Genomic DNA, 18830 nt, shown 5'->3' on the forward strand with positions numbered 1-18830 from the left:
CCTTTGGATTCTGAAATAAAGGAATTATTATTCACAAGTAATGTCCCAACCCCTAGACTTAGTTTCCTGCCCTGGCACCGCAACAGTTTCTGAGAATAATATTCATTTTTGCAGATTTACAACCATGATATTATTCAAAAATATCTTTCCCCACTTCCACAGCATGAAACCCACACAAAACATCAGAAGCCATAGGAAACCGATGTTTATAACACATGAGCAGCCAGTTGTGTGATTGAGTGTTACCATCAGGAGAATTAAATCCTCTTTGGTTTTCTCTTTCTCAGGATAGGAACCCCTTAGGATATAAAAAAAGAAAAGTATTATTGCATAAGGAAAGAAAAGAAAAGGTGATTACTTGGGGGATATAAAATGTACATGCCAAGACATTGTTTTAAAATTTGTTTTATTTTATTTGACAACTATTCATAGTCAAAATCAAGGTATCCAGGATATAATTTAAAGTCTAGAAAAGTATAGAACCTTCTAGAAACTTAGCCTTTTTACCCATTTTCAGTGACTGTGTGTCTCTATGTCAGAACAGATGAGAAGGGAATCAATTACAATTAGGTTCTTATCAACTCCATCCAAGTCAGAAAATAGCAATAGCTATTCAAGATCACATTATAGTCCTGAGAAGATTTCTGAGCTCTGAGCAATTTTGTTTTACTCCATAGAACAACCGAGTAGAAACAAAGCCAGTGTCAGCAGCATAGTAAGGACTACAATGCTGATGAGGAAGACAAAGACAAAAATCTATACCTCTGGAGCTATACAGAAGCTACACTGAGAGTGAATCAAAGCTCCTGGAGAAACCAAGAATAAAGGTCTTTATTGAAAATAATATTTGAGAAAATAAGAAGAAAACACAGGCACAAGTAGGTTTCAGAAAGTCATATTTTTTTCCAGAAGAAATGGTACATTGTACCACTAGTGCTTTGGTTGAGGGATATGGACTCATGTTTACTTGTGTCCTGAAAGATGTACATCCAGGTTGTGAGGGGAGGACCATGAAAACTTACCAAACCCAGGGGTTACCACTTAGTGCTGCTGATTCACACATCAGAAGAAAGTAGGGAAACATCTCTAGTGATCATGATTTTAATATCTTGATCTAGAAAATTCAGACATGGGAGCACTGTCAATGTTCTTTCTTCTACCAATGAAAATAGAAATAGAAGATAGGAAATGATGGCATGGAAAGTAATATGGTAGAGTGATGATGGTGTCAAAGAACCAAATTTGAAGTTTTGGACCGTGTCCCAAGATCTAGAACTCTTAAAGAGTTTAGCTCATAAATGCAAAGAAACGTAAGTTAACCTGAGAGTAGCTGTGCTAGATGCCTTTAAATGAAATGAGGTGTGGAAGAAGAAAACTTTCTAAATAGAACTATGAAAATGTTCACTCAATTCCATCAGGAATGACAAACAGAAATTCTTAGTAATTCACAGAGAAGAATAATTGTAAGGGGGACATTATTTTCCTTATATAACAATCTGAAAAGCTAGGGTAATAAAGTGAACTTCGATTATGATGAGTCAGTCAATGTGACTGCATTGATAACCACTAACCATGTAGAATCAAATTCAATATACATATAATCTATTTTTACAAATGTGTTATAGCAGAGGCAATATAAATGTGGAAACTCCAAAAGTCAAAGGAAGCAACACATTGAAAAGCATTTGAATAAAGCTAAAAATACTTTAAAGATAAAGTATTTAAAAAGATAAAACATATATATGAACCATGCCTCCTTGAAAGTCACAATTGAATATGGGGAGAGTGTCCTGGCAGAGGAAATATTCCTTCTAGCAGACTTGGGGATCTGGTTTTAGTTTCTCTTTCTCTCTTCTTTCTTCTTTCATTTTCTTTATATATTACAAGCACCAATTTGAAAAGATGCAAAAACAGGTTCGACAATCTCATTGAGGGACACGGAGACAGACCGGCCAGTAAATACCTCTGCTTACTTCCTAGAGCATACAATAGATTCAGGATGCAATAACACCCTTTAAAGACTTAGCAGCCCAATGACCACAGCTTTTCCCCCCTGATTAATGCATCCAGATGCAATGCATCTCTGATATTTCCATTAATCTTTAAACATGCTCATGTCTAATCTATATTTTAAAGGTCATCATTAATCCTGCCACCTTCCCAAAATATTGACTTATCTTTTCCCTACCCTTATAATCCAAGCTTAAGTGAGTTGTCCACAACTACTATTTTTACTTCCTCATCTGTCAATCACTTTACAACTTTCCATATCCTGACTTTCACACATAAAATTCTAGAAACAAGTTCAGTTTTAACCAATATGGAAGGAAAGGCTAGATAGTATCAAAGCAATTTGAGGATGGTAACAAACTCACAGCTATATTTATGATAATGTAAACTTAAGTAGTAGATCTGAAATAGGTGACCTCTTCCTAAAAACAGATTCTAAAAAATTTTGGTACAAAAGCTGTATCTAACAAATAATAGATATAAGTGAATGGCATAGACATGTAAGAACAATGTCAAAAAAGCCACCAACCAAAATAAACTGATTATTGGAAAAACTGCCTAGACCAAAAGGGGAATTATAAAATTCTTATGTTTATTATTTTTGTTTAGTAATTTTAAAGTTTAAAGAAAATGAATAAAATGAAGGTGTACCTTATGTGAACAAGACATACAAATAAGTGGGCCTATTCCAAAACTCATTTTTGCCTCTATCTGCTTACTTGAAAAGCAAAACTTCATCCAGAAAAGAGGCACTAACAAGAAGACACTGAAGCCCAAGAGAGTTGATATCTTGAGGGGTTGGACAGGGGGAATGCTGATAATCCAAAGTCATTTATTTATTCCTACTTTGAGTGAATAGCATATGTTGAGCCAATGTGAAGTACAGAGAACCAACCATGGACTTTAGGAAAATGGTTAAAGCATGGCATTGGCATCAAAGAACGTTCAATTTAGTGAGACAGATAGTACATAAACATGGACAACCTTTCATTTAAAACAAATCAAAAACTTCAATATGTTTCTGGCCCAGAAAAGTTTTACTTGCTACATTGTCTGTCCTGTCAAGACAACCATGAACAGGAGTTCTGAACCTCAAGATCCATGATTAGGCATCAGTAATTGGAATCTTGACTGGCTTGACTTTTAATTTTATCTGAAGGCATCAACCTGTTTTGAAACAAAGCAAATTAAATTGTGTTTAAAATAGGCATATCAGATTAAGCTCGTTTGTTTCTTTGACAAAGCTACTCAGTAACAGAACAGGAAAGGCATTTGGATGAGCTGTGACTCACGACAGCCCTGTAGACAAGATGTCAAAATGGGGCTTGGGTGATGGAAAAACTTGGTGGGATTTATAACTGGTTGCATAATCCTCCTTTATAGTGATGATAAGTGGTGTGATGCCACCTTGGATCCAGGTTTCTAGTGACATGATAAGGATTCACCCTGTTCTTGATCCTCACATCCCCCAATCACTTGGACATGAATATTTCGACAGCCCAGTAATCTGATTTATGGATCACTGATAGGGAAAGAAATCACAAATGAAAAAAAAAAAAATCAGTGTTCTTCCTTAAAGACTACCTCAAAAAACTGAGATTTGGAAGGTCCAAAATATCCCACTTTAAAAGTATAACTCTCAGGAGCATTTTTTACAAGAAAAATTTAGAATTTTCAGGTAACTCTAAAGTCAATATATTAGTCAATAAATTTAGTCCACATTAATAGATGTACTGCATTGAGATAAAAGAAGACTTTTCCATTCTATTCTGCTGTTGTAAAACAAGAGCCAAGGAATAGTATCCATTTCTGTTTACTACACTTTCAGAGGCATATCATAACCTCGGAAAAAGGTTGGAGAGGATTAAGCTGATGAGGGGGATTGAAATTATGTGAGGAGTAGCTAAGTACAGGGGTATGTTTATTCTCCTTGCTGACCTGTCTGGATGGCTGATTAAGAATATCTGAAAAGCTGTTATGTGGCGGAATCTTTGGTCTTTTTGTTGTTGAGTGAGGATACAAAACTGTAGCCAAAGTGTTAAAGTTGTAGAAAGACTAACCTCATCTCAGTGTAAGAAAGAGAATACTGGTGAGTCGTAGTTATATACAAACAAGCTAGCTTGTCAAATAATGACTTATTTGTCACTGGAGATGGTCAAGCAGAAGCTAGGTAAATACGAGGAAGAACTGTTGTGGAAGGGGTCCAAGAATTAGAAAGGCAGTTGGGCTGGATGATCTTTAAAATCTATTTCAACCCCAGTAATCCTGAATCTATGAAGCTCTAACATTTAAGCCTTAGACCCAGCAACTCTTCCTTCTACAAAATATATGCCATGAGTTATTTACTATGAAAATGCCTATTATTTTTTAAATTACAGACTTTCAGAATTAGAAGATATCTAAAGATCATGTAGTGAGCCACATTCTGTACTATACAGAAACTGAGATGATTTTAACAATCATCATGGCAAAGCAGCTGCTTGGTAGGAGAATTGGCAGTGGTTCCCAGATGTCACTTCCTGGTCTAGTGCTCCAGACAATATACTCTTGGGACTGTTTCCATCAAAAAATACCTCATTGAGCTCCTAGTCCCGTGGAGCATGTTTGGGAACTTAATGAAATTAAAGACATGATTATTTTTTTCAGAAAGTTTATAACTTCTTGAGGATATTACACACAAATGCATAAAAAGTAAAGAATAATTCAAGGCAATAATAAAAAAGATATCACAGAATATATTATAAATTTTCTTATAAAACATATAGACATAATGTCAGTAAAGAGTTCAGATTATTAGTTTTTCTCTCCCTGGATATGTTTGATTCTACTAGGAACATCTCAGTGCCGTTTTCCTTCAGAATTGAAAAGGTTAAAGCTTGAGTTTCAAATAGGACTTATCTCTGAAAAAAAAGGGTACTGAAGCCACATGAAAGGACAAACTCCCAGGGAAACATGATGGAAAGAAACCTGGTTCTTTTTATGGTTAGTTAGGAAGTGGGTACAGTCTGGGGTCCAGAGTGTGAAACCAAATTATTAATATCAAGGAAAAGAAATGATCAAAATTGAGGGTCAAGTTACCAAGCTGTGGAGAGATTGGAAATGCAGAGACTGGGAGGCAGCAAATTGAAGCAGACACAGCACAGGAAATGATCTAGGTTCCAGGGTCAAGTATCCAAGCAGGAGTGAGAGTTAGCAGTCAGAGCAATCAAGTACCACGCTTTAGAGGCAGTTAACCAGCTTAGGAAAATGGTAATAGAGAATGAAGAGGTAGTGGTGTTAAAACATTTGCTACTTCGGGGGAGTCATCTGTTCCATATGATTTTAACACATTTACTGCCTAGGAAACACCAGCCCTCCCACGCCTTCAGAGAGTCCTAATAATAATGACTGTAAAGAAAAAAGAACAGAACACACGTGACTACCCTAGCAGATGTCAACAGTGAATGGTAAGCATAAAGAAAAGAGGCATTACAAGAAGGAAACAGAAATCAAAGACAGAGATTTTCAAGAATGGAGAATTGATCAAAATATAGCAAAGTTATGGAAAAAATGGTAAAAGCAGAAAAATATATGTAAATTATACAGGTAGTATCTCTAATTACAGATGTATAAAATGCATATATTGTTGAGTAAAAAAATAAATAAAAACTACTCTTGCAAATTTCCTTTAAGTGTATATGAGAAGCAATATATTTCAAAGAGACTTTTTTGCCTGGTAAATTGCAGTTTTCTTTCCTTTATGGTCATCTGTCAGATTATGTAATAATGGTCTAAATTCTTTGATTTGTTATAATCAGCATAATGAAGAAAATAATTTCACACTGACAGAAACAACATCAACATTGCACCAGCATTAGTTAGCAAGTACCTTTCTACATGTAAAATGTGGGTGGCTGTGCTGGCCTTTACCCCGAAATTCAGATTGTTCCTAGATGTTATGGGACTAGAAAATACAATATAATTTCCCAAAGTATCAATTAGAGATGAGTCATGCTCTGCATAGTGAAAGGGTCTTCTTTTGAAGAAAGCATTTTTTAGCTTCAATTGTGAATGCATTTGTTACATACCATTTATGAGCCAGGCACAGTGCCTAGGTGCATCCTCCAGAGAACTAACAGACTAAGAGTCATGAAACAATTAAGTAATCACTTACAAATTCAAGTGCACTTAAAATCAAAATGAGTGGTATGGATTAATACCGAAGTGAGGTCAAGTAGAAGAAAGATGAAACTACTGATCAGCAGCAGATTATAGTCTTAATCTCCCTGGAATTGAGTTCCCTTTTTAATACGATAACAGGGAACTCTGCTGGAAAAATGGAGATACAGAGCTTTTGCAATGTGGGTTTTGGCCAGAAATTCCTACAGACTTGTACCTCAAGGGTCAACATGAAATAAATTATTCTGATTGGAGTCTGAGGCCCAGGCATCATAGAGATATTTGCCTTCACAATCCTAATGAACAGATATCTCCAACGAGTACCATCCAAAGATCTGGGCATATGAAGGTCCTTCCTCAAATTCCTCAGCCTGGGTCTTAGGTAACCTCACACTTTGTAGCACCTCTCTTGAAATTCTCTAAAACCTTCCTTCTGGTGCCTGGGAGAGGTTGGGGCTGGCAATGCCATCCGGGCAGAACACCCTCACCCAAGACCTGGACCTGTGTAGATCGAGTCTCTAGAAGCATTCAAATTTTTTTTTACCTTTCAGACCCTGTAACTAGCCAGGAAGGCAGTGCCATCTGGGCAGGGTGACTAATCCAACCAAACCATGTGCACCTGGGTCCCTGTTTCTCCCTAACTCCCTACCTCATATCTGGGGTTGACCAGATTCCTTGGGGAGCCCAGAGACTTGCCTATGGGGTTGTTCTGGACCAGTGGCCTGACCCTGGTTCAGAAGGATTGTCTAACAATTGAATCACTCACTCCTGCTGTTAGAATGGTATCATATGAGATTGGACCACACTAGATTGTCGTCCCACTAATTTTGGGTTACTCAAAATGTTTGTATAGAAAGGGGTTGGAAAAATATTTGACTAGGCCCCTCACACCGTAAAAGTTATCCTGTCTCAAACACTTCCAAGTACTTGACAACCTCACAAAAGAGAGTGTGCCTGAGTGATAGAGTGCCCAGAGAACTTCACCGAGGACATGAATTTTGGCTTGGGCTTTTGCATATGCAACCACTAGGGGGCCGCTGACAAGGTGATAAGCAATTTATTATCTGAATGTACACTGGCTCATGGGACTCAAGCCTTCTATGCCTGAGCACTTTATGCCATGAGATGGGTGGAGTTAATGATGCTCTCTCCATATTCCTAAGGGGTCTCCTGGAGAATAAGAAACCCTTAGCATCCACCAGCCATTGTTTCTCATTGGGGACTTTCTTGCCATTTCAAGATGGGCAAGCTGAAGAATTTTCTACTCATTGAAGGAAGTTTAGATTTCTTATCTCCTACCTAATATATATCGGTTGCACTTTGCAGTCGTTGCGACATCTAAAAATGTGGCCCTCTTCCTCCATAAACATATGCAAATATTTACATTCCCTCTGGAAACTGGTACTGTCTCCAGTATAGAACCACTACTATATAGCACTGCTGAACAGGAATATAATGCAAGCCGCACATATAAGTTACATATGTAATTTTTAATTTTCTAGTAGCCATATTAAGATAAGTAAAAAGAGACGGGCAATTATTTTAATAATGTATTTTATTTAAACCAATATAGAAAAAATTATTATTATTTCAACATGTAATCAATATAAAATTATTAATTAGGTATCTTATTTTCTTTTTTTTTGGTACTAAGTTTTCAAAATCTTTTGCATATTTTATACTCAGAGCGCTTAATTTGGACCAGCCACATTTCAAGTACTCAGTGCCATATGTGATTAATGAATACATTGGTCTAGATGAGTAGATATTCCTAAAGTCCACACAGCCATGGGATCCCACTGATAGCTAGAAAAAATTGAAGCAGACTCTCACCAGATTTAGATAATCATCCACAGAGTAAAAGAGTTCATAAGCAGGTTTGCCTGAGGTCATCCTACCAGTTAGCTGGTCAGGTGGTTGGAAAGACAAACCTGGGATTTATGGGGCAGCTGGATCAGTTCTATGAAGGAATGTTTTTCTCATCTAGAAATGTTTTATTTGGGCTTAAAAAATGCACATAATTAGACTTTTGCTCCTGCTTAAGGGTACGGTTCTACATATGCTGCTTAAAAATAATTTTGCCTACTATGGCCTTAAGTGTCATGTTCTATCGGCATTTTCAAATGGGATGTGTCGACAATTCTTTATTAAATTCTTTTCAAAGGATATTAGATTTTGAAGTGCTCAGAGTATTTCCAAGCTCCTCATGCTTTTTATTTTTATAATTTTATTTATGAGAAGAAAAGTCTAATATCTACTTTTTCTGGGTCTAGTTTTGACTCACAAAATTCCTCTAGAGCTCTCTTTGTTTCTCCTCCAGAGCGTTAAGTTTTTTAAAAACTGTTCTTTTCTCTAATTAAAATGTTGGGTTCTTGAAAAAAATTTAAATCTAAATTTAAATCATTTAAACTTAAAATTTAAATTTAAATATTTAAAATGTTCTTTGCTCAGAAGGGCAAAAAGCCTGGTTCATTCAACCGTGTAGTGGTTGAAAATGTCTCATTGTTTATAGAATGGGTCTACTCATCAATCTCTGTGTCCCCATCTGGACTGATCAAGAATTTTTAACTTTTAAGTGAATCATTATTCATTTCCATTTATGTTTCAAGAGAACAATTTTATTGTTAATTGCAGATTGTGAATAGTAATTTATGGATGTACAGTAGGGCAAGTATACCAATGAGAGAAATAAAATGAAAATATTCACTCACTGTGCATAATGGAAATTCCCACATTTAAAATTGTTTCCCAAGAGTACTTTAGTCAACTAGTGGATGCCTTTCCTAATGATACCAACAATGAAAATCATTCACAATAAAAAGTTCTTTAAGTATTAATTGCATATGTACATAATTGAATAAATTTCAGTCCTCAAACTCTGAATCCCTGAATAAGATCTAGACAGCAATCAATGTGTTTTCAATTAAAGAGGACTTTCTTATAATTATCCAGTTCAGTAACAGAGTTAGTAGGCTATGAGATTAACTTATTTATATCAATGATCCAGAATTAATAATACTGAGTATTTAAATTATTTGTTAAAATGAATTATGAAAAATAATTACAACAAAATTATCTTTAATAGTACTTATTTACTGATATATTGGTGAATGTTTTTGTGTAGACTTTTAAGAGTTAATATTAGCTTAAATCTTTCTACTTAATCTTGAGCTTAAATGGAAATTTAAATCTCTTCCAATTAAAATGACTTAAAAATAATGAGCATTTTTCATTTACCTTGACTTCATGTTTTTTACATAGTAAATAGCAAAGAGAAAACAGAGCCCAGGATTAAGTTCTCATTTTTCAATTACAACAGATAATTTATGAACAATGATATGTTTAAAGATACTAAATAATTGCTTTGTAAAATTGTTTGGTGCCCAACACACTTTCCTTTCTTCCTTCTCTTATTCCAAGGTTATATATATCGGATATACCCCAAAGCCAATAAAACTGACACTACATCAAATAATTTATGACCTGCTAGGTAAAAACAAGTCTTAACAGGGTCTTTTGAAGAAAGATTTAGAATTTTTTCAGGTATTACTATAAAAATTACAAAACAAAACAAAGCCTGCCAGAACATAGGAAGTTCTGGAAGTTACGTTGGTACTGAAGGATATAGGAGTCATCCAAGTGAGCAGAATAGGGTTCCAGAACAAGATACAGAAAGTTTTGATAACTCAGCAAATGTTTATCCATTCTCTCAACTTGGAATTGAAGACATACACCTGAGTTTCTGCTCATTGGGCTATCATTTATTTCATTATATATGAAAAATTTCACGTTTCAAACATCGAAAAAAACCTCACACACTGCACAGTTTTTTCATTTTTCGTAAGGAAAAATAGACATCATAGCTTTCAAACTGTATATTCAAGTGTTTGTCAGTGTACAGGCTACATGTATTATGTTGCTACTAGGTGCAATTGAATGGTCTACCAAGAGGTACCTTTTATTTTTTTCATTGTCTCAGTGTATGTTTATGTATGTACCCATGCCATTGAATGCATATTGTGTTAGAAATACAAAGGCAGGCCAAAAAATTTTTTTTAAAAATGTAATACTAAACAATTGCTCAAATAAACTTTTAAAAATTTAATTTCAGAATTGACACAATATATCCAACCTAATATGAATAGTTACTTCTTCACAGGAGGCTTTATGGAGACTGAAGCTGCAGCTCAGGAGTCCCTGGGGTTAGGCAAACTTGGAACTCAAGCTGAGAAGGATAGAAGACTGAAGAAAAAGTAGGTTTGGAGATTTTTTTTTTCTCCTTTTTCTAACTTTTACTTACTTTGTGTCATTGTTTGTGGGGAATTAAAAATAGAGTAATTGGAAACAAAACAATAGACAGAGGCCAGTAGTGTCCTGGTCTTCCCTAAAACTATTTGGTGCACCAGTTTCATGGTTATAATGGGCTAACTATTAAAATAAAAATCTTTGGCCCGTAGTAGAAATAAACATTTTTTTTCTAAGAGATCATTTATTTCAAAACTCAAATATATTTAAAATATTTAAATGTAGCCTTACAAATAATGTAATATTCCATTTGATGTTAAATTCAGTACTGAATTGGTATGATAAAATGAGAGAGTATCCAACTTCATGTTCCTCTCACAACAGTTAAAGGATCTCCTCTTAAAATGGAGTATTTAAAAGGAGAATGTTTCTCTGACTGATTGAACATAAACTTATTTTAGACTCACAGCAGATTGTTTTGCATCTGTCAGGAAACTGATAGTGTATTTTTTTCATTCATGTATAATATGGAACCTTTAAATGACTTGCAAAACTGGCAATTTTGGAGTCTCAGCAGCTGTTAGAAAGCAAGTGGGTCCATATATAACATATTTTTTAAAAGCTTAGTAACATTTTCACTGATGAAATAGGACCTTTAGACCGTGTTCTTTAAAATCCAAAGAATTTCTCTTTATTCCAGAATCATTTGGTTGGTTACTCCTTTTCTTCCCTCTCAAATATTACATTGTGTTTATAGTTTTCATATTAACCTTCTTTCCTATGAAAGAATGTTCATTGCTCTAGTCATCATTATTGTAACATGGTTATATTAGTCAGGCTAATGTGCACGTGGTTATACTAGTCAGGCTAATTAATTTACTTCATATTTTGCCTTCTCGCTTGCTTTGCAGATGTTTGCTAATAATGAAGAAATATGTAGTTACAAGTTGTAGAAAAGTCCACTAGTCTAATTGTGTCATTAATTTTCTACTTACTAAAATTAGTTATATACCTAAATTTAGTAGGAATACTGTGCAGAAAGAAGAAGTGACTGTGGGAGCATTATTTCTTGAAGACAATTAAATGCTCAGTCACATTCCACACTAATAAATATTTCCTCTTTCATTACTGATTACTCAAAAGTATATTTAAATATTATCACAATATGTTCCTATCAATACATGTTATATTTTATGGTTATTTACTGAGAAAAAAAAATCTCCTTTGATAGACTCTAAAATTTCTTTGATGTCTAAAGGATTTTGAATGTATTTATTTAAGATTGCTTTAAATCTAAATGAATAAGAATAATCAAAACCTAGCCTGGCTAATGGACATGGCTTATTTCCCTTAAAAGTTAATTCTCATTTTTCCCACAATGAAATATTTACAAATAATGGCAATCTGGCCAGTTTTCATATTGCATATAAGGCAATGCCTCACATAGTTCATTTGTTGTTTATGGACCAAGTTAAGTGTCCATTTTAACAGCTACTAAAGTTAAAAAATTCCAATTATACAATGACTTGACAATATCATAAATTTAGAATTAAAGTTTAGCAATTGTTAAGTTTACACACTGTTGGATTGATTTGATATTAATTTTATGGAATTATTTCTTGAATCCTAAGTATCCTCATAGTCAGAAAGTGATTTTAGTTCTGGACTTGGTTTGAGATCTTACTATGCTTGACTTTATTGTTTCATTTTGCATATGTTTTGGCAAAATATAATTTTTAAATGTAGTAAATAGAATACTAGTCTTGAATATTAAGAAGAATATTAAAAACAAACTATAATACAACAAAGGCTAACATTCCTTAGCACAACTATTTCCTATAGAATAATAACATTTGGGTTAAAATGGATCCAATAAGGCTAGCATTGTTAATCAACGAAAGGACAGCAATCTCTCTCTTATTATTGATAATCTCATAGCAAAGCCCTATGAACACAAATATGCAACCTGTATTTGTAAGACATATAAGGAAGTGCTAACACTTATTCAGGACTTCCATGGCACCATGCCTGGGTTTCTGGGTTACCAAAGAGTGAAGTGCCTTCATGTAATGGGTTTTACAAGATAAGCAACGTAAATTATTTTTAAATGACATAGTTTCAAAATTTACTTCTATCAAATGTATTATTAATTATGATTAAATATTGATCACGTTCTCAAATTTTCTAAAGCATTTACAATTTTATTTAAACAATTCCAATATTCTTTCTTTTAAGACACCATATCCTCTTTAAGTGTGCTTCAAGGAATCATACTCTTTTCTGTGTTCAGATTTCATGTGTACTTGTCTACTTTCAAGATGGAAAAAAATTCAAGTACTTTTTTTGGAAAAATACACAAAAAAATGGAGCAAACTATTTCAAAATGTTGAACACTATAGATTGTACATGCATGGTTGCAATGACTGTAGTTTCTTAACAGTTGTTTTTCTACATTTTATCTAATGACCAAGCCAAATGATGTGTCCAGGACATAGTACTTAGACCTATGATTACTGTACCAAAGTTCGTATCAGAGATTCATTAGTCTACCTGTGGGAATAGCAGAGCTGGAAAAAAGTCTTCTTTTTAACTTTGCTGGGATATCAGGTATCTACAGTTGACAATCTGTGAACTTAAATTTAATTGGAAGAAATCTTTAAATAAGTTACTTATGACACATTTTTAAAAACCATATGGGGGACATACTTTCAGAAAGCAGCATTCAAGACATTCCAAATTCTTGCAAAGTTCAGAAATTTGCAATGTTAGCAGTCCCAAACAAAGGTCTAATTTGAGGTGCATTTACCATCCAGCAAATTAAACACATGTAGATTAAAGCGTTTTGCTTGGTCTGTGTTCCTACTTTGTTCTACTTCTACTTTGCTTTCTGGTGCAGACATTTGTTTTTCTTATATTTCTAGCTACTGTCCTATGATGATAAATAAGAAATCAACAATACTGGATCTGTTAAAGCACCTACTGTTCTAAAAATTCTTGAGTTGAGTATTATCTTCCTGAGTTGTGTATTATCACTCAGGTGCTATTCTTCCATCAGAACAACATCTAATCTTAAGGTCTAAAGTCAATCTATTGTTATTCTACCTGGTTCATTTTTACTACATCTTATCTTTGTTGTACTTTACTTTAAATCTTTAATTCCATAAATTTCATCACCAGGCTTATATAGAGTACAGTCAATACCTACAATAATTGCATCAAACTGAAACTCATCTTGTAATCCTTCGAGTACTTCATATTAATTTGTCTAGCCTTCCCCTTTAAAATTGGACCAGTTTTTCTGCAGTCTTGTCGTATAGTTCTCCTAATCTTTAAGGATTGAGTCACTTATTATTTGCAATATGTGTCTCCGTATTAAAATTATGATTCTCCACAGTTTTCTCAATGTGTCACTACTCTCTGAGATCTTTTCCATCATCCCTTGTTTGATTTCATTGGATGGCAAGCATCTTTTCTGATTTAACACAAACTGAACATCTTCCCCATTTCTAAGACTAGACCTGAGAACTTCACTTCTTCTCTTTTATACTTATCATCCTGATCTTCAAGAACTTATTTCCCTTTCTTAGCTCTCCAGCAAATGTTTTAGACTAAGACCTAAAGCTACTTGCTCAGGATGGCCAGTGAAAGTCAACCACACAACTCCAAAAAATAACTGCACAGCATAATAGAAGCTACTGCAAGGTCAAAAACGTACGTGGTCTGGCCCACCAAAAACCTCAATTTATGAATGTTCTGTAACTTCCTAACTCCCCGAACTTCACTTAGAATCTAGGTGTGGGTATTTTAATACCCAGTAAATAGAAACTCTGTTCTTTGCCAAAGTTTAGAATTTATTTGGTAATAGACAAAGGAGTCAGACAAAAAGAGATCAAAATGTCAGCTTTATTACTGATACAGCTGATAGAACATGAGTTAGGTATATGGGAAAAGGGAGGTTCCTAAAACTGAACCCCCAAGTTAGATAAAGTTACCTGACACAGAAAGAGCTGGGTAGTCATAGGTTTCCAAGATGTGCAAGTATAAGCCCCATCTCTCCTTAAAAATAGCATCTACAATATTATGATTCCATAAATATGTTACTCTAGAATCAATAACTATGAACTCACAAGGAAGAAAATGAAATTTTATGTCGTTAACATCTTTGCCTAGAAAAGAGTTTTAGAAGTATCAATATATTTGTATTAATATCTCTTCAGATTTCTTACCTTATTTTTTCTCCTGGAACATATCTAGCTGCCAATTTCCCGTATCACCATCTCTGGAAATGTGTTGATAAGGTTTATGACAAACTTCTTAAGATCTGTAAATATATTTTATGCATAAGATTAATTGAAAATTGTAAAAGTATTGTTTTAAAATAATTTTTCCTCAAAACTTTAAACATACTGCTCTTCCGGCTTCCAGTTATGTCTAATGTCAACTGATTGTCATTCTTTTACGTATAACATACAGGATTTCTTTTTCCTTTCTTTCTCTCTCTCTCTTTCCTGAAAGTTTGAGTTCTCCCTTTATCTTTGAGGTTCAGAAATGTCATAAGTATGTTTATATTCAAATGATTTTTATGTTTCATTTTTCTATTTCATTACTTTCAATCTAAAGACTTGTTAGACTAGACTGTGTTACATGTACTGACCTAAAAGATTTTTATTTCTAGACTTAACTTTGATTCTAAGAAGCTTATTTTTACAGACTTATGAGATTAAAGATGAAGTTGTCTGTTTCATTAGTAATACACCTGTCTAACTCTCACGACAGTCCTTGGTAGGCAGTGAATGTATTAAAATTGACAGAATACCCAGTGAATGGTTACTTAGCTCCAGAAATACAAATCCTGAAATATCTGTCTCATTTTTTATCTGCTAATGTTTTTCTCCTGCATTTTAACACTGTGGAATTTTTTAATTAAAACATATATGCATGTTGAAATCTTCTGTATCTTGAGACTAAATTGAAAGATACCATATGAATATTAATATACTGACTAATTTATCATTTTCAATCTTTAGATATAATATAGGTAATATATTATTATATGTTAGATTTGCTATGTTCTCCTGAATGGATATCACTGCTAAGTGAATATGGATTTCGTATTTGAAATCAATTTTTCAACATCATTAAAATGAAATTAACATTCCAACTCAGCCATCGGCAGCATCCTCCAGAGAAGTAGTTTTATCCTTGGAGCATAACAGTCACAGTTCATCACTACCAATGAATCTTTATGTTAGGACTTCAAAGACATAAAAGTGAAGCTCTATAGATTTAGTTAATTTATTTCCATTGCGATCCTAAGGGTCTCCTTCAGTGCATAGACGTCAATATGTTTTGAGACTTGGCACTTTTAATCTTTGGCATTTGGAAGTTTCAGAGTTTGCATATCTCTAAGCAAAATAAATGTCACTGAAAATATTCATAATTAAAGGTATCACAGAAACTCCACAACATTCTTTCATACAATAAATACTTGTTAAGTGCCTATATGCCAAGTTAAACTTATAAATGAGTTGTATTCCAGAGGTTAATTTGTAAGACATGTGTTAGAAGCTTTGAATACATTTTCCCATGTAAGTAAGGTCATATATATGGAAGGTAAATGTCTTTGCTTCCCCCACAAAAATATATTTTGTAAGAATGTTATAGGCACTAAATTTGGCTGAATAAAACAAAAAGGGGAATTCACTGGTAGGATATTAGAGTATCTCAGAGATTGCAGAAGCAACAGTGCCAGGACAACTGTAAAATTTCAACTATGACAGATTATGAAATACTTCTCTAGAGTGTTGTCAAGAACTCGTCTTTTCTATTTCACATTTTTAAGTTCCTAGGTGAAAGAATCTGATTGGCCTAATGTAGAAGAGATATTTGTACTTGGATCAATTAGTTATAGTCAAGAGTTCATTTAGCACAGACATGGTTACAGGGGAACACTCTTGGGCAACCAACTCAAAAAGCTCTAATAAAAGTAGAATATTTCAGAACCTAAACCCAATGTTCTCAATATTTATCTGGGAAAATGTGTCACAGTTTCCTACTTGGAATTCCAGAAGTTTGTCCTCTCTGCCTGCACTGAGCTAGAGCTATCATTGCCTTACCATCTGATCATGGATAGCCCTGCCAAGCTCCAGCCATGGACAATTCTAAGAATTTCTTGAACCTAAAAAATACTAATATCCAAAGGCTAAAGGCCAAAATCCATTGAAATTTGTTAGGAAAAATGAATCTGAGGAAAACCAATGTGCTCTTTATATATATGTACATATGGAGGAAGGAAGAAAACATGGAGGAAATAGGGCTGCTCTTATGAACCTACGGTGCAATGTTAATAGATTACAGAGTACGTAGAACCAGAAGCCCGGTATTGTTTCCATATTTGCTCTCCATGAAAAATGAAAAGAATAAGATAAGAATTAATAATAGTAAGTGAAAACTCAAGATAGTTACATGTACCAGAAGAATGACCACCTTTTCTAAAAAATAAAATCCATATTTGTCTTGACTGAAGTAAATCCTGGATTAATGGAACATGCAAATGATAACTTTTCACTCATTCACTTAGTGCCTATTATGTCCCAAGAACTGTGTTAGAAACTACTGATATTTGAATTATACAGTTCCACTCTTCAAAGAGCTTATAGAGACACAGTCATGAAAATAAACTATTGCACTTAAGTATTTCAGTGGCCATGATCCTTTCTCTAAGTCTCTGGTCTTTGAATAGAATGAGAAAAGTGCCATAAGCCTAAAGCCACCTAATGTTCTTATTTAACGGATGTTTTCTGAGCTAAAGACTGGTCACCTCACTGTTAGTTCCCAAAATAAATGTGAAACATCTATTAGGTTATTTTTGAACAATAAGAAAGGGGATTATTTATCACCAGGAGTAAATGGAGTTCCTTAAGAATAAGCTGTGTCCTTAAACTTTTCAAACATTTTCCCGCTGTTGAAATACCACATATTGAGTTTAGCAAGGTATTTCAATTACTTTCTAAATGAACATAAGATTGAAATGAGACTAACAGCATGGAAATATAACTGGTGGGACCGTTGTAATCACAGGGGCTGAACAAGTGAATTGATGACGACTGAGTGAAACAGAAGGTGGTGGACTCAGCCTTTTCATATTTGATTTAAATACGAATATGAGATTTGTGAACGCATGAAGCTAAAGGACATAGTTAAGTTTTAGATAAATAATTTTGTTTAAGGAAGACCTTTAAAGAGAGATGCACATCTAGCAAGATGAAGTTTAATAGGGTCATTTATATAAATCTGCATCCAACTTCATGACCATACATATTGATTACTTGTGTATAGGGGGATATATGTCATTTAACCGCAGCTCCTAAGAAAAATGTTTCTACCAAAAAAAGACAAATTAGCAATGCCTGATAAAGATATTGATTTCCAGTATCCAAAAAGCAATTGATAAGGCCAAAGCTCTATGCACTGACCAGATCATAGCTGGATATTCGGTTAATTTCTGGGAAACAGGCTTGAAGTAGATGTATTCAGACATATATTCAGAGGAACATGACCAGCATAACAAGATGACACCAAACCATGTCTTCAAGCAGTGTTAGAAATAATTAGGAACATGTGGAGTGTAGACAACAAAGATCCAGATGCTACTAAGAAAAAGAGCAATCAGGTGTATTCTTTTGGCTGCATGAGATCTTGGGCCAAAAGTGAGAGATTGTTACAAATAAATCTGAGCTGCGTCTAAGAATTGTTAACAATCAAAGATCTGAGAAGAACTGACCGCTTAGAAAGAGAGTTGTTCCTCATGATTATGTCCAACATAGATCTGCCAAGCATATGGACGTGGCAAAATTATTATATGAGGGATTCAAATTTCAGCTGAGAGATTGGAGTACATGCTCTTTAAATTGCCCCTGCCTTGGGATTCTGTGATTCTCTACACAATTCAAAAAACTAGATGCAGAGAACCTCCGCTTTTTTAAACATTTGCAATGCTTGGCATAGTGTAGGTACTCAAAACATATGTTCAGAATAAATGAACACATGACTAGAAGCTGGGTGGAAAAAGAAGACGAAAAACTAAGAATATGGAACAGGAACTAGGGCAGTGACTTTCACCCAGATGACCAAACCAGAAGTCTGGGCTTTGCCTTTACCCCTCGTTCTGCCTTGTCCTTACCCTTCCTCTAGGCACCTGCGTACATGATCACTGTCACCTCCCTACACTATTACTCCAGATGCTAGCTCTTTAAAATCTCTCAAGCATGTTGATTTTCTTCTTTTCTTTCTCAGGCCATCATACTAAAACAATGTCTATACTTCCAGCCTTGCCTTCTTCTCATCCATTCTTCACACTTCAGTTAAAGAGATCTATCTAAATCATATTTCTAAACTTGCCTAAAATCACTCAATCA

At 34.3% G+C, this 18830-nt stretch overlaps 1 protein-coding gene across 15 annotated transcripts in view; it reads left to right on the forward strand.

The window, feature by feature from the left end:
- PPFIA2 (PTPRF interacting protein alpha 2) overlaps window positions 1-18830 on the forward strand; it is a 466902-nt gene that overhangs the window by 391302 nt on the left and 56770 nt on the right. For all 15 annotated transcript variants that reach the window (XM_082418868.1, XM_082418877.1, XM_082418875.1 and 12 more), the window contains one exon: window positions 10328-10421. In XM_082418868.1, the coding sequence (XP_082274994.1) occupies window positions 10328-10421 (94 nt within the window). The remainder of the gene's footprint in view (window positions 1-10327; window positions 10422-18830) is intronic.

Source organism: Balaenoptera physalus (genome assembly GCF_965194825.1).
Source record: "Balaenoptera physalus genome assembly, chromosome: 13".
Taxonomy (NCBI): Eukaryota; Metazoa; Chordata; class Mammalia; order Artiodactyla; family Balaenopteridae; genus Balaenoptera; species Balaenoptera physalus.